The sequence below is a fragment of the Chiloscyllium plagiosum genome, unplaced genomic scaffold, assembly GCF_037043375.1.
Source record: "Chiloscyllium plagiosum isolate Xiang-an unplaced genomic scaffold, Cpla_swu_hap1 HiC_scaffold_1, whole genome shotgun sequence".
NCBI lineage: Eukaryota > Metazoa > Chordata > Chondrichthyes > Orectolobiformes > Hemiscylliidae > Chiloscyllium > Chiloscyllium plagiosum.
Genome location: NW_028270139.1, coordinates 64,003,144 through 64,019,683, shown reverse-complemented (window position 1 = coordinate 64,019,683; position 16,540 = coordinate 64,003,144). Strand labels below are relative to the sequence as shown.

The 16,540-nt window shown below is 39.9% G+C and overlaps 1 protein-coding gene across 5 annotated transcripts in view; it reads right to left on the bottom strand.

The window, feature by feature from the left end:
* The window catches only part of tbc1d1 (TBC1 (tre-2/USP6, BUB2, cdc16) domain family, member 1), a 293,630-nt gene that overhangs the window by 10,531 nt on the left and 266,559 nt on the right, over positions 1-16,540 (bottom strand). For all 5 annotated transcript variants that reach the window (XM_043693132.2, XM_043693142.2, XM_043693152.2 and 2 more), the window contains 3 exons: positions 4,186-4,430; positions 3,302-3,461; positions 2,791-2,960 (listed from right to left, as the gene is read on the bottom strand). In XM_043693132.2, coding sequence (XP_043549067.1) covers positions 2,791-2,960; positions 3,302-3,461; positions 4,186-4,430 — 575 coding nt within the window. The remainder of the gene's footprint in view (positions 1-2,790; positions 2,961-3,301; positions 3,462-4,185; positions 4,431-16,540) is intronic.

Genomic DNA, 16,540 nt, shown 5'->3' with positions numbered 1-16,540 from the left:
GTGAGTTACATATGAAAGAACTGAAAACAACATGGTCATTCTAAAAGATGAGAGACTTAAACAATCCGAGTCTTTTACAACATACAATTTCAGTTACATCGTACTGTAAACTTTTGCTATAAATTCTGCGTCTTGCAATCTTATTTTCCACAACCACCTGATGAAGGAGCAGTGCTCTGAAAGCTAGTGCTTCCAAATAAACCTGTTGGACTATAACCTGGTGCTGTGTGATTTTTAACTTTGTACTCCCCAAGGCAAAGCAGTCAGCCACCACTTACTGCTTGCACACAGCAGTAACATTAAATTCAAAAACAAACCACATCACAGAGCTAACATAGTTCAGGTCAGTCTATTGCTGCATGCTATAGAAGCTCGTGCACCTAACCCAAAGCAAGAATAATTTAAAAATTAAAAGGCATTAGGCTGTGCTGCACTGTTTCAACAGGATACGCCAGGAGCCAGGGAGGAGTGAACTGTAATCCAAAGTCTTTTCTTGGATTCATTCCAAACCACTATGGAATAAATGTGGATTAAGTTGCAATGTGCTCCTGCTGTTATTATGTTTACATTGGTTTGGACGATACAACTTCAGGAACAAAAAAAATCAAGGCAACTATCCGGGGCAGAGGAAGTGCTACACTGATGAAGGCATTTAATGAGATGAGATATTTAAACCCACATTCTGCCTGCCCTCTCAGACGAACGTAAAAGATCCTACAGTATATCACTACTTTGAGAAAGAATAGGGGCATTCTTCCTACTATCCTGGAGAGTATTCAGCCTTCACGCAACTTCATAAAAAGTCATTATCTGGCTGCCTTGTTATATTTTTATCTGTGGGAGCGTGGTGAGCTTAACTTGGCTCCAGTGCTTCCTACATTACAAGAAGGATTACATTCAAACGTTCCAGCAAGCTTTGTTTAAATCGGCACCCTATCAACCAGCACTCTTGATAAAGTTATATACCTCAAATACCGCGATGTACTGTGCTGTTGAGTATTTATGCTGGCAATGAACTATAACAGTGATGTGTCTACCCCTGCATTAACATCAACCCACTTAAAATCAAAGATCTTTTGAGGGACGTTGCTGTTGCTTGGTCAGGATTTACTGCGTACCTTGATTATCTGGAATATTTGATTAACTGGCATACTCCTCGTCCTATAGATGCCAGTTATCAAGTTTACTGCACTTTGTTAGCTGTAAAGCATTTTGAGATGTCTACTGGCAAATGCAATATATAAAAACAGGTTTTTTTTTGGCCCCCACACAGAACTGAGGGGCAGCCTGCAGCCAGTCACTGATTTCAGTCTGGCCTGGTTCTCCAGCAGAAGCTGGGAACCTGTCTCTGGTACCTGAGCAGTCCTTGGGTCAGAGATGTAGCACGTAGACATTTTACTGCATCACAATGCCCCTCTCCTACTTTGTTCCTCAGTCAGATAGCAGAGGCCAAATATTCCCAACATCAGTAAAAATGACAGACACAGTCAGAAAAAAAAGATTACTTTACGTGGGAAATTTACCCTTGTGGACTTATTACTGTTGTCAAGAGTCATACAGCATGGAAACAGACCCTTCGGTCCTTGCCAAACATAATTCCAAACTAAATTAGTCCCATCTGCCTCCTCCTGGACCATATCCCTCCAAACCTTTACTGTTCACGTACTTATCCAAATGTGTTTTAAACATTGTAATTGCACCCGCATCCACCACTCTCTCAGCAAGTTCATTCCATACGCAAACCACCTCATGTGTAAAATATTTGCCTCTTGTGTCTTTTTTAAATCTCTCTCCTCTCATCTTAAAAATGTGCCCCCCCCCCACACCTGCCCTCAGTCTTGAAATCCCCCATCCTAGGGAAAAGACAACTACCATTAACTCTATCTGTAACTCTCATTATTTTATAAACTTCTATCAGTTCGCCTCTCAACCTCCTAAGCTCCAGTGAATAAAATCCTAGCCTATTCAGCCTTTCTTTATAATACAAACTTTCCATACCTGGCAACAACCTGATAAATCTCTATAACTGGAAGACCAGAACGGGACAGTATTCCAGAAGAGGCCCCACCAATGTCCTAGTAGCTGCTAGTCTTACATTTGGGTGGGAGGTGTGGGGCTGGATTTTCTCAGTGGGCTTTGAAACCCCCATCGTCAGGTTCAAACAAGAGTCACAAGCCTGCACTGTGAAGAAAATAATAACCTGACGGTGAATTTCCCTTAAGTGACCAATTAATGGCCAGACTGCAGAGGCTAACTCTCTGCTGTTAAACTTGTGAAGTTGGGGACCAACCAGAGGCCAGTATATGTAGTCATCAAAAAGCTCCTTTTCCTGCCACATCACCATTTAATCACCAACAAGAGTCATACCGGACTCAAAATGTTTACTTCCTTTCCATAAACGTTGCCCAGTCGGAGTTTATCCAGCATTTTGTGTATCTATTTCTTTCAAACATCCCAATACACTTTTCTTCTTGGTTGTGGACAGTGGTATCCCATGAAATGACCTTGAACTCCAAGAATCAGGAAAAATCCTAAAACATTATCTGTCTGCTGCCAACATTAAATGGGAATCAGTATTTTAACCCTAAGGGAGAACACCCTGAGAGTCGACAAGTTACATAGAGTTGAACACACAGTCATTCTATGAACAAATTCTCTGCTCACAGAAACTACAACTAACCGCTTCTCGTAAATGTACAATGCACAACGCTTGAGCAAAACGTATGGAGTGAGAAAATGTAGAAGTAAAAACAATACATTTTTGAATCATCCAAGTAATTACGTTAATACCTGATTAATTGTTTTTTCCATCTGCACTAGTCCAAGGTTGGGAAGAGTGCACTTTATAAAGTCAACTATTGATTCCAGACTTTCATGTTGTAGAATTAGTGGCTTGTGGCTTCCCAGTAAACTTAGGGCTACCTTAAAGATGACCTCTGACCCTTGAAGGAAAATCATATCTGCAAAGCAAGCATAAAAACATATTCAACGAAGTCATTAGGAATATAAACTGCTGTATTATTTTGTGACACAACTTGCGACTTGAAACAATTCAGAGTAAAATTAAAGAATTAAAAAGGGTGTTATAGATTTATTATTCTAAAATAAGGATGATGAACAACAGTTCAGATGAATTCATTTCAATCAGCTAATTGAACTTTTTACCAGCACCATCGTACTATATGGCATAATTTGTGTTGTGATCTTTTTCTCTTGTTAAATCACTGAATTCCAGCAACAGCCATATCTTTTTGCTTTTACTGCAGTTAAGTTGTAATACAAAATAAACAGTGACATTTACCAAAGACTCTGGCCACAAAACCCAAAGGAAACTGAGAGGCAAACACGGTGAGAAACCACGGGGCAGCATAAAGACTGGGACTAATTTCATTCTCCTCAAAGTGACAGTAGAGATCGCGGTGATAGTCATGGAGGAGTCGCGAAAGTTGGTACATCTGTATCTGCAAACCCAAATAAGATGATTTTAATAACACACGTCAAATTAACTCCAAGTAGATTGTAATTGTATGTGGAAGGCACAATGAAGTGAAAGGCCTTGAAAACCCATGATAGTTCAAGCAGTCCCCTGCCCCTCTTTATTCACTAGCTGAGCTCTGAGGGAAAAAAAAATCGATAAAATGTGGACCCTTCCAGAGGGCTGGCAGGAGACTGCTGGACTCTCAGAATTTCAGAGTGCAATTTCTGTCAGGTACCAAGTGAAGGCCTGACCTGCCCTCTTCCCCGCACAATTTGATCATTGAGGCTGATCATTAGTGCTACCACCAAACACCACGTCCCTACACCAGAGACGCATTTTGAGGGGATAGTGTTTATCCTCAAAGATTTATGAAAGTACAGCTGCCTTCCATTTATATGCCCACTTCTATCTAAATTGTTTGTATCTCCCTCTAAAAAATTTCCAGTCTCTTTGATCATCCTTATCAAAATTGTAGATACCATTCCCTATGACTGTTGAACATTATATATCTTTACCCTGCTTTCTCCTTCCCAATTATGAGAATTTGATGATGGAATTAACGTTAGAATGTAAAATAGTCAATTTTAACCAATCTATCAAAATTAAGAAAATAACAGCTATTATTATTCAGTCACTTTTTGTCACTTAATTATTCAAACCTTAATTCAGGTTAGGATTTAAAAACTAGCACAATGTAACTACTGTACCTGTAGAATAATCATGTCTGGTCGATATTGCTTCCTCAAGCCCATATCATACATGAGAAACTTCAGCATATGAAAAGCATCTTCTTCACTCATGTGTAGTAGCAAGATTCCTGCTACAAAACTAAGGCCCTGGCAATAGCCCACTTCCTGATCCAGCAGAGAGTAGGCTTTCAAGAGATTATATAAAGAGAGTTGGCCAGCACCCAATGGAGTAGCAAAATAAGGGTGTGTTGGAAACGTACGACCTGTAAGACAAAACAGTTTACTGTGAGAGAAAAGGAATATTTTAAAACCCCACTACCTTGTTGTCACTACACTGAGAAATGGCATCCTTTCCCAAATAAAAACCTGTGTAACTTTTTTTTTAAAGTGATACACCAAAATAAAGTGAAATGGATTATATAAAAACATAATTTACACAAATATTCCATTGCTGCTTCACTACATGAACTGTTAGACTAATGGAACAATGAATAATTTTGCTAATTGATTCATGTTAAACATTTGGCATTTATAAAATGGACCATGACAAATGTGGCAGACCCTAAAATTGAGTGAAAATGCTCACTTATTTCCATCAGGAACTTAGGGTTAAATTTCTGAAAACATTAGGTAGGTTACTTAGACTTACTTTTAGGTAAAAAATATTTAAGGAACAATTGTCATCTCAAAGCACAGCAGCAAGTGGTACTTCCATTACTACGGCACTGCTACCAGTCTGTAATGTATAATATCTATAACAGGTCGGCCTTTACAGCTGTCCCCAAAGTAAAATCTGTATTACTATCCAAAACCTAGCCCATTACAATGCTCCCAAAAATATAGGCCCACTCAACAGCATCCAAACAAGGGTGGCACTATTGATCAGTGGGGCAGCACGGTAGTTCAGTGGTTAGTACTGCTGCCTGACAGTGCTGGGGATCTGGGCTTGATTCCACCCTCAGGTGACTATCTGTCTGCTTGTACATTCTGCCTGGGTTTACTCCGAATGGTTTGGTTTCCTCCCATTCCAAAGATGTGGGGTTTGGTAGATTGGCCATGGGAAATGCAGGGTTTCAGGGACAGGATAGGGAATGGGTCTGGGTGTGATGCTCTTTGGAGGTTCGGTGTAGATCTGATGGGCCAAATGACGAGTTCCCACACTGTAGGGATTTTATGATTCCACAAAACGACAAGTCTTGCTTAGCACAGGCCATCTGTTTTGCAATTGAATTGATTTGTCCCTTCTCTTGAGGCCTGTTTTATGTTCAGGCAGTTCAGCAATTCAGTGCACTTGAGTTATAACCCAAATATGGAAACACAGAGCTACACATCGATACAGTTATGGTATTAGTAAGCCATGTATCATTTCACACTTCAATAGACTGGTGATACAGGTCGGCTATACAGCAGCAGTATTAACAAACCAAACACTTATGTTTTATCCCCCCTTCTTAACCTCTCAAAGCAGAATATAAATGATGTATCATGGACAGCCACCTATCCTTATTCTGATAAACGGTGAAGCCAATATCTGTACCAGCCTGTGATTATGGAAGTACTCTTTAACAGGCAGAAAGTCTGGAACCTAATAGTAGTACAAAAGCACAAAATGCAAAAGAAAACAAAGGGATATGTCAGTTGGTTTTTGCTCCCCACCCAAGATAAAAGTTTGAGTTATTCAGCTTACACTGTAAACAAAGTTTCATTCTGGATTCACACCTTAAATACTTGGTAAAGTTGGCAACACAAGAAAATATTTGAATAGAAAAGTTAATTATATGACTAAATTCTTAAAGGAAGTTTCTAGTGAGACAGAAGAGGAGGAAGACCAGTCATTTCTATAAATAATTCCTTTTTAAAAAAAAACAAACAGAATTAAACATCCTTCACTTGTTCATTCTCAACAGGGAAATCATTTATATAGCAGATGGAAGTAAGAGACTTGATTTTAGACCATGTTCAACAACGAAAAGAAACAAAAATTTTATAATTCCATCTCAGAAGATCAAGCTGGAGTAATTCAACTGGAGATAGAAGGGTGTGCCCAAGAAATGCGTACAAAGTAGTTGATGAATGTAGTTTGTAATCATGAACAAAAGAGTAGATACTGTTTAGATGGTGAGGGCAAGGTTAGGTCGTCATTGGAATGAAACAGAAACAAACTGGAATAAAGAACAGGATTCTTGTGAACTTGAAGTAATGGAGAAACTCAACAAGATTCAGCAGCTAGAAAGTGATTAGACAACTATAAACAAACAAAGCTTTTGCTCTAAAACAAATGTATTATTTTTAATTTTCAGTATCCACAGTATTGCAATTGCTTTAGATAGCAATAAAAATTGATTGCATATACAGAGCAATTTACATAACGAGAGGACGTCCCAAAGCTAATTAAGTACTTTGAAGTCTAGTTACTGTGGAACATAGGACTAACTGCATGTCTGTTTCTCACATCAGCTATACAAGCCTTTTGACTCTGATTTACAACCCACCCATCCAGACACACGTTCCCCTTCCTTCCTTTGTCAGTCTTCCGCAGGCACTGTTCCCTCTGGGATACTCTGGTCCACTCTTCCTTCAATCCCATTACCACACTTCCCACAGCCTCACGGCACTTTCCCCTGCATCTGCAGGTGTAATACCTGTTTACCTTCTCCTCCAAGGTCAAAAACATATCTTTGAGGTGAAGCAGCACTTTAGCCACACTTCACTCACCTAGTCTACTGCATTCGCTGCTCATAATGTGGTCTTCCCTACACTGGAGAAACAAAGAATAAGTTGGGTGACCACTTCACAGAACATCTACATTCTGCCCACAAAACAGACTCCGAGCTTCCAGTTGCCCGCCACTTCAACACACCACTCTGTTCCTTGGCCAGCATCTCTAGCTCAGGCTTGCTGCAGTGCTCCAGCGAAGGTGGAGGAACACCCCATTTTCTACTTGGGGACCCTGCAGCCTTTTGGACTCAATATTGAGCTCAATAACTTTAGGACTTGAGCTCTCTGATTTGCTTACCCCTACCCCACACATAAGGCTGGTTACCACATACTCTGCTATTGCACACAACCCATTGTTAGCCACTAACAGTTCCCATTAATAGCTATTCACTCTCCCAACCAGATCATTATCCATTCTTTCACCTGTCCAACTGTTTGCCTCTCTCTTTAGCCTCTATCCCTACACACTGTTTATCCTTCCCCCCTGCCACCACTTCCCACCCTATCTTCTGCATAAAATCCAACATTTTCCTAGCTACCACCAGTTCTCAGGAAGATCACTCAAACAGAAACATTAACTCTGATTCCTCTCCACAGTTGCTACCTGACTGCTGAGCTTTTGCAGCAATCTCGGTTTTCGTTGTCACCCAGAATACACTGATCAAAGTCATCGGTTTTCTGTGTGACGGTGATAGTAGGTCCTCATTATTCCACATCTTCTTTGCTACTTTTTAATACTGTTAACCACTCATTTCTTTCACTGCCTTTTCTCTGTGGTTTGTTTTATAATGGTGCTTTCGGATGAGATGTTAAACCAAGTTCCTGTTTGCCCTCTCATGTGGACCCAAAAAAAAAATCCCATGCCACCATTTGGGAAAAGCATCTCTTTTCAATTCCCCCAGTTGGCCACAATGATTTTTATTCTTTTAAGCACAAGATTATATGCTTGTCCCCCTCGATTGCTCGGTGATATTCAAATGCGCAGTCTTGTTACCAATCCAACTTCCTCTACCAAGCTACACGCGAATGATCTCATGACTCTACATATACTGGCCTGGATGTGGCCACTGAACTTCCAGCAATGACTTCCCTGCTCCCTTGACCATCACTTCCAACACGTGTGTGTGTAGAAGTGCTTCCTTACATCTCTCCTAAATGGTCTGGCCCTAATCCTCAGACTATGACCACTAGTTCTAGAATCCCCAATCACTGGAAATAGTTTATTTTTGTCTACCCTGTCTTTTCCTGTTAAAACCTTGAAAACCTTGATCAGAACACTCCTTAACTTTGTAAATTCTAGGGAAGATAGGCATAATTTGTAATCTCTCCTCATAACTTAACACCTGCTGCAGTTGTATGGCTACAATTTAACTTCTACATCCTTGCCTCTGGATGTAAGGAACAGCATTCCATGAGCTTTCTTGAACATTTTCTCTTGTTTATGACAATTTGAAGATTGATATACCTGAACCGCATCCACCCCCCCTCCCCCAAAACATCCAATCTACGTAACTTCATATCATCCAGGAAGTACCCTGATGTATCCTTTATCAATCCAAAATGGACTTGCTTACATTGAACGTATTTGCTGCACATCTGCCATGGTTTGGCCCATTCACATGGGCTATTAATATCTCTTTGTAATTTGATGCTATCACCTACACGGTTTACAATGCCACTTTATTTTTCATTATCAGCAAATTTGGATATATGATTTTCTATGCTATTAACTAAGTCATTAATAAATAACGTGAATAATTGAGATCCTAACATAGATCCTTTGGGACACCACTAACTGTATCCTGCCAACTTGAGGGCCTACTAGTTATTACTATTTTCTGTCTCCTACCACTTGGAAAGATTTCCCAGCCACGTCAGCAATCAGCTGCTCTCTACTTCCATTCCTTAACCATCTCACCACTCATTGAACTTCTCCATTTCGCTGTCCACCTGCTCTCCTAGAAGGAACTTAATGGGCCACTTTAGACAAGTGGGATTTCCTGTTTCCTCCTGCGATGGGATTAGAGTTAATATTCGGGTTGAAAAATTTCAAATTGTCCCTCCCGCCTAGAGTCCTCAACCTGTCAGCTTTTCCTGTCTCCAAGGAGTGATTGGAGAGCACTACCACTCCTGCCAGTGCTGTCACGAGCAGATAAGTCTATGGCAGTTGAGCCAGATAACAGTACAAGTTCATCAGTAGCATATATACTATAAATGATGTTTTAGCTTTGATCAATGGGCTTTAATTTTAATAGCTTTTTATCCTGACTGACTGATGTGAAGCCTCTTAAATGATTTCCCAAAGTCTTTTTAAATGTATGCAAAATCTGAAAGCACAAACATGCTTTAACTACACTTGCTTCAGGAGGGTAGAAAAAAAAGTGAACCTGTTAAATCTAGATTTATTTTGTCAGTTTTCGGCTTTAATTTAGTGCTTTTTTGTAAAAGTCATTTTTCGCGACCCCTTTTGCAATTTGTTTTTCGTGGTTAAGGTGGAGTTCACACCAGTATAAATAACAAATTATTCTGTGTGCGAACGCACCCTTCTCAAAACACATCTATAACATTTTCTCTATCATATACTGGACCTCTGCTTCACGTTGTTTCATGCTTATTAATTGCACCTGTCTTTTTATGTCCTAAACATTCATGTTTGTTAATCTTTAAAAACACACCAATTGCTTCACTTCCAAGGACATCTTCAGGATAAATGTCAGGGCAAGTTTATGGTCTTTGCCTAGCGCATGCTAAAGTACGATGCTAGTTTCATCTTAAAGCTACTGGTAAAATGTATTGAAACTGGGCGGGTGCAACTTGGACAATAAATGTGCTTTTTGGTATTGAGATCATTGATATACTGGTTAAAAAAATGAAGTTTACTGAAATATAGACTGTGTTCAATTCAGATCAATATTTTCCCCAATTTTCTTTTTTACTGCCATAAAGGTGTTGGCTCAGGTTGGATATTTTTGCCATTCCTGTATCTCATTCAAGTTTATAAATCAACTTTATGAACATTTATCCTAAAATGTGAGCCGATTATACAATTCAGTGGAATGACAGCTGTAAATAATACTGCTTTGCCTGTTGGTCATTTTTGATTATTGATTGATTTATTGTCACATGCATCTTGCTACAAAATAGTGAAAAATGCTGTATTGTGTCGCCACTCTCTAGCACCATCCTAAAAAAAATAGAAAATAACCAAAACATTTTAAAGATCAAGTAATTTTTTTAAATGATGACCTCTAGTTCCTGTTCATAACAGTCTAATTTTCTTCAAAGAACTGTGGTCTAAGGATGAAAACCTTATGCTTTACGAACACTTAAAAATATTCTACACTGTATATTCTTTTCAAACTCATTTTGTACATGACACGAACCCCACCACCTTTTAAACAAGCACTGGGAATACTGCAAAAACTCAGCAGGTCTGACAGGATCTGTGCAGAAACAGAGTTAGTGTTATTTCAGTTGTAATAATTATCCATTGCTACTCATGAAATGAGGAGAAACTGGAGGTTCAGCTGCATTGAAATCAGCAGACCCAAGCTGGTTAAGATAAGAGGGACTCCACATGAAACTGGGAATTATAAACTGTGCCGAATCTTCTACACTTTTATAAAATGTTCTCCTCGTTAACCAGGAAAACTTACCCCTAGCACATTTTCCTCAATAAAGTCTGCGATTGGTGAACCCAAGGGTATTCACAGCACAGTAAAAAGGCATCACAAGTAGACAGGGAGGTCAGTATTCAAAATGGAAAGTCGATGAGTCAGTTCGAGGATCCAAACCAAAGAACGGGTCTGTGGGTGCAATTATGCAACAGAGCAGCACAGTGGCTCAGTGGTTAGCACTGTTGCCTCAGCACTAGGGACCTGGGTTTGATTCCACCCGCAGGCAACTGTCTGTGTGGAGTGTCCACATTCTGTGTCTGTGTGGGTTTCCTCCCACAGTCCAAAGACATGCAGGTTAGGTGGTTTGGCTGTGCTAAATTATCTATAGTGTCCAGGGATGTGCAGGCTAGGTGGATTAGCCATGCAGGGTTACATGGATAAGATAGGGGTGTGGGCTTGATGGGCCGAACAGCCTGCTTCCATACGGTAGTGATTCTAGAAATTACAGTTAGGCTCCTTGTGTAAACAGATGGTATAACTGTAACTTTCTCTCAGAGTAAACTGAAGAGAATTTACAAACGTTCCTGGGGTACAACATGCGAGACTGCTTCCGAGGGTACAACAGGAGAGACTGCTTCCTAGAGAGAACCAAGATGATAAAATAGGAGGGACTTCCGCAGCCTGGTGGGTAAATGGAGACAGACTGGCTTTCCTGGAGAGAGAACCATCAAATTATCAGCCTTAGCAGAGCAAATCTTCGGCTGGGGACCAGAAGGGTCACTCACTGAAGTTTTGGCAGAAAATAAGATGACCCTAAGTAAGACAACTTAGGGGGGGATCTGTCTGGAGCCCATGGCAGTCATAAGGAATGGTGAAACAAACAGGTCAAATGGAAAGAGGACAAAAGAATAGTGCTTTTGTGCAAGTGTTACCTTGACATTTGCCGATAAGGGAAGTCAGAGACTGAAAGACCGACTCAGGAAAATGAACGACTGCAACAGGAAGATCAGGTGCGAGATGTTTTAAAGAGGCAAGTTTGTATTTCAGTGTTAGCAGCTGAACAGTCACCTACCATAATGCAACAGCACAGCACGTCTAGTCTCCATGTAGATATTATTTTAGTTGATGTACAGCGGCTCAGGAAGGAACTCATGGGAAGTATAAAGATAGCTGACACAGGAGCTGGGTGATACCAGGGCAGTGATAGGAAAAGTGATTAAACAATCCTACAGGGAAGCCAATCACACTCTGGAATTTATAAAAGGGAAACTGGGCAGGCAACAAGTACTGCTGACTTGAGGTGAGATGCGATGAGATCAAGGAGGTGTGCTTCCTTTTCAGCAACTCTATACTTCAGCTGCCTACAGGGTCTGACCACAAAAGGAAAATATTCCTTACCAGTCATTCCCAGCAATCCACAAGACTTAGAAATAAAAGAGATTGTTCAAGATTAAAAGAAAATGTTTAGGAGAAAGTAAGGAGCTAAGTTGAAAGGCAAGCAACTAACTTAAGATGCTGCACAACAGAGAGAAATCTGTAAAAGCTTGGTTTATGTATTTTATTGGGAAATAAATTTTCTACTTTAATGGATTTCCCTGAATGCCTGCAGCCACTCAACTAAATGTCAACTCCCTATGGCCTGATCTTGAATATTACAGAATCCCTACAGTGGAAAGAGGCATTTGGCCCATCAAGTCCACACCAACCCTCTGAACAGCATCCCACTCAGAACCACATTATCCCTGTAACCTTGTATTTCTTGTGGCTAACCCACCTGGCCTACACATCCCTGGACAAAATGGGCAATTTAGCATGGCCAATTCACCTGGCCTACACATCTTTGGATGATGGGAGGAAATTGAATTGAGACATTCGCTCAAGGGCGGTATCAAACCTGGGTCTCTGGCATCTTGAGGCATCAGTGCTAACTACTGAACCACCATGCTGCTCCTTTTTAAATGCTTTTCTTGGTTATTACATATTATTTAACATATATATTTGTATTATAGTGGAGATTTTAAATGAATTTGAACTTTGATTTTCCCATCAGAGCTTACGACGTGGGGATCTCTCTTGCACTTTGCATCTGTAACTCATGAGAGTAACTGTATTCCATGGGGAGATAAAAGTGTGGATGTGATTATATGCAAATTCAAGTTGTGGAAAGTAATTAATGTTGGGGTTTTACTGTAGAATGGGTACAATTTCCACACCGGCTGGAGTACCATGAAGGTCCTGACTTCTCAAACTTGCCCCTTGCTTGAGTTGGAGTTAGCCTCAGCTTAAACACAGTCATCGCTCTCTAGTGAGGAGGGCAGCCACATACCCTGTGGGACTATGCCAGCATTTATGCTATTATAACTCTCCCAGACAAAAAGAGAGCTGCAATGAAATGAATATTGATTAAAGAATTGTAGTGTTCTGTCCCTTTAAGGAGCTACCTGTTGCTGTGAAAGGGAGAAATATAACCTTAGTATGGGGGTCATAAGACTTTCTTGTGAGAATTCACCCCTTCTTCAGTTTTTCATTATAGTCATATGAAAGCACTTGAAGAAAGAAGAATCATGACAAAGGACAATTTATTTCCTCTTTACCTTAAAGAGAACAGTATTGCATTTAATTAAGAAAAAAATGTTTTAGATAAAAGTTTAGCTTCAGAATTATTAAAATTGGTTAATCAAAATTGGATTGCCACTTTCTGGTTGGAAACACTATAATGTAATCTTTAACATGGAATAATAAAAGAATTTTTCACATTAAATATTTATTGATGTGAAATGGTACTTTAGAAACAGTAACGAGTTTGGAATTTTAAAACATTGGAAGGGTAATTTAGAAAAAACTGTTTTAAGGTACATCAAAGAATTTGAAACAAAAATAAAATAAAACTAGTGGATGCTGGCTCTTTTCAAACCAAAACAAACATGATTTTGTTTGCCTAAAAGAGAGGGTGGTAACATAATTACGTCCAATTCTTTTTGCCCCACCCTTTTAAATTACCACAGAATTAACTATTTTGACTGGCAGCCCAAAACTGACTGCACAGGTTTTACAATTTAGTTATATTTGGGACATTGTAAAATTATAAGCTTCTGAATTGTCAGAGATCCTTAGATGAATCAACCCTTTCAGCCTGCAGCAGAATAGATTTTGTTTTTTTTAAAAAAAACTTGGCTAAATGCAAGTGGAACAAGATTTCCAGCTTTAAGAATTTGTGTAGAGTAGATTCCCTATAGTGTGGAAACAGGCCCTTCGGCCCAACCAGTCCAGACTGACCCTCCGAAGAGTAACCCACCCAGACCCATTTCCCTCTGACTAATGCACCTAACACCATGGGCAATTTAGCATGGCCAATTCACCTGACCTGCACATCTTTGTGACTGTGGGAGGAAACCAGAGCACCCAGAGGAAACCCACACAGACACAGGGAGAATGTGCAAATGCCACACAGGCTGGAATCGAACCTGGGACCCTGGTGCTGTGAGGCAGCAGTGCTAAACACTGAGCCACTGTGTCTATCAAGTTTCAATGTCACAGTGCAGCAATGGACTAGAAACTTGTAATCTTTTTGAAAAGGAAACAGATTTAACCCACTGAGGCCATTTGTTACTCCCTGAAACAGAGTGCTCGAGACAGGAGCACTGCTTTAAACAAGCTAAATATCAAGTATCAGACATTACAAAACCAGTAAGCCTAGGCACAAAAAATAATGAATTACATTAGAATTTTAGCCAATAGTGTAGATTTACCTGAAGAGAAAGAAAAAAATCAAAATTTGAAGAGGAAGGACGCAATGATGTAAACGTATTGTGGAGGGTGCAGGAGCAATTCGCAAGACTTATTCCCAAGAAGAAGAACTTCAGTTATGAGGCGAGACTGATGTAGTGAGGACTGTTCTCTTTGGACAGAAGGAGGCTAAGTGATGATCTGATAATAGCATTCAAAACTATGACTGGGCAGGATAGGCCAGATAGAGAGAAACTGTTCCCAACCACATAAAGACAAGAATGAGAAGGCACAGGTTTGAAGCGATTTGGAAGAGGAAAAAATGTGAGGTGAGACAAAGCTTTTTCACAGTGGGTTGTTACAGTATGGAATGCATTGCATGGAAACGTGGTGGTGGCAGATTTAATTCAGGCATTCAAGAGGGCAATGGACAAATACTTGGTTAAAAATAATGTGCAAGGAAATGTGACCAAGCTGGATATTGGCACCAGGTAATGATATTCATAAAAACAGCTGGTTCAGACATGATGGGCTGAATGGCCTCATTCTATGCCATAACACTTTTTGTGGTCAAATAGTTCAGGACAGTGATATACATAAATGATAATCAAAGTTGCAACAGGTAGGGAACAACTCAAAAGAGTACAAGCAAATATGTTAGAAGAGAAATACATAGTCAGTGGCTGTAATCATATAGGATTAGGATAACCAGATTGGAAAAGGTTATCTTAAGGAAAGGTTATATAGTGTACTTGGTATTGTCCTTTTAGAAAAAGCAGTTGAGGAACCAATCAAGGTACAGACTATTTTAGCCTTGGTTATATGTAATCAGGTAGAATTACTTAATGATACCATAGTAAAATATCTCATTGGGAAGCGTGATCGTAATATCTAGGAATTATGCATTCAGTTTAAGGGCAAAAAACCTGGATTAAATAAATGTCTTAAATTTGATTAAAGGCAATTAGAAAGATTTGAAATGGACAACGAAAATAGATTAAAGGTAAGACAGCAGAAAATAGTGGCAGGCGTTTAAGGAGCTATTTCATAATTTCAACAAATTCATCTCTTAACTAGAAGAAAGAAAGACGAACCATCCATGGCTGATTAAGTTAAGGATGGCATCAAATTAAAAGGCATGCAGAACTATCTAGAATAATAAGATTTGGAGGCAGGCAAGAAGATAAGGAAAAGTTTAGAAACGAACAAAGAAGTACTAAAATAAAAGACAGTAAAATTAAAAGAAACATACAGAGTACAGCTTCCATAAATGTATGCAAAGGCAGTCACTGAAGTAAATGTTGGTCTCTTCAGTAAGTGACCGGGAAACAAACTTTCAATAAATACTTTGTAACCTGTATTCATGGTAGAAGACACTAAGACATCTTAACTATAGTCGAAAGAAGACCTGAACCATAAAAACATTATTCAGAAAATTAGTTTGGAAAGTTGGGATGAAAGGCCGACATATCTCCAGATTTGACTATGTGGATCCTGCACCACCATCCCCCACCTCCTCTCCCACCCCACCCTCTCCCACATTTCCAGAAGTAGGTCCTACCATTAGCTGGCCTTGACAGATGGGTCCTCTACTTTTTGTAATTTACATAAATGATTTGGATGCGAGCATAAGTGGTACAGTTAGTAAGTTTGCAGATGACACCAAAATTGGAGGCGTAGTGGACAGCGAAGAGGGTTACCTCAGATTACAACAGGGTCTTGACCAGATGGGCCAATGGGCTGAGAAGTGGCAGGTGGAGTTTAATTCAGATAAATGCCAGGTGCTGCATTTTGGGAAAGCAAATCTTAGCAGGACTTATACACTTAATTGTAAGGTCCTAGGGAGTGTTGCTGAACAAAGAGACCTTGGAGTGCAGGTTCATAGCTCCTTGAAAGTGGAGTGGCAGGTAGATAGGATAGTGAAGAAGGCGTTTGGTATGCTTTCCTTTATTGGTCAGAGTATTGAGTACAGGAGTTGGGAGGTCACGTTACGGCTGTACAGGACATTGGTTAGGCTACTGTTGGAATATTGCGTGAAATTTTGGTCTCCTTCCTATTGGAAAGATGTTGTGAAACTTGAAAGGGTTCAGAAAAGATTTAAGGAGGTTGCCAGGGTTGGAGGATTTGAGCTATAGGGAGAGGCTGAACAGGCTGTGGCTGCTTTCCCTGGAGCATCAGAGGCTGAGGGATGACCTTATAGAGGTTTACAAAATTATGAGGGGCATGGATAGATAAATAGACAAAGTCTTTTCCCTCGGATGGAGGAGTCCAGAACTAGAGGGCATAGGTTTTGGGTGAGGGGGGAAAGATAT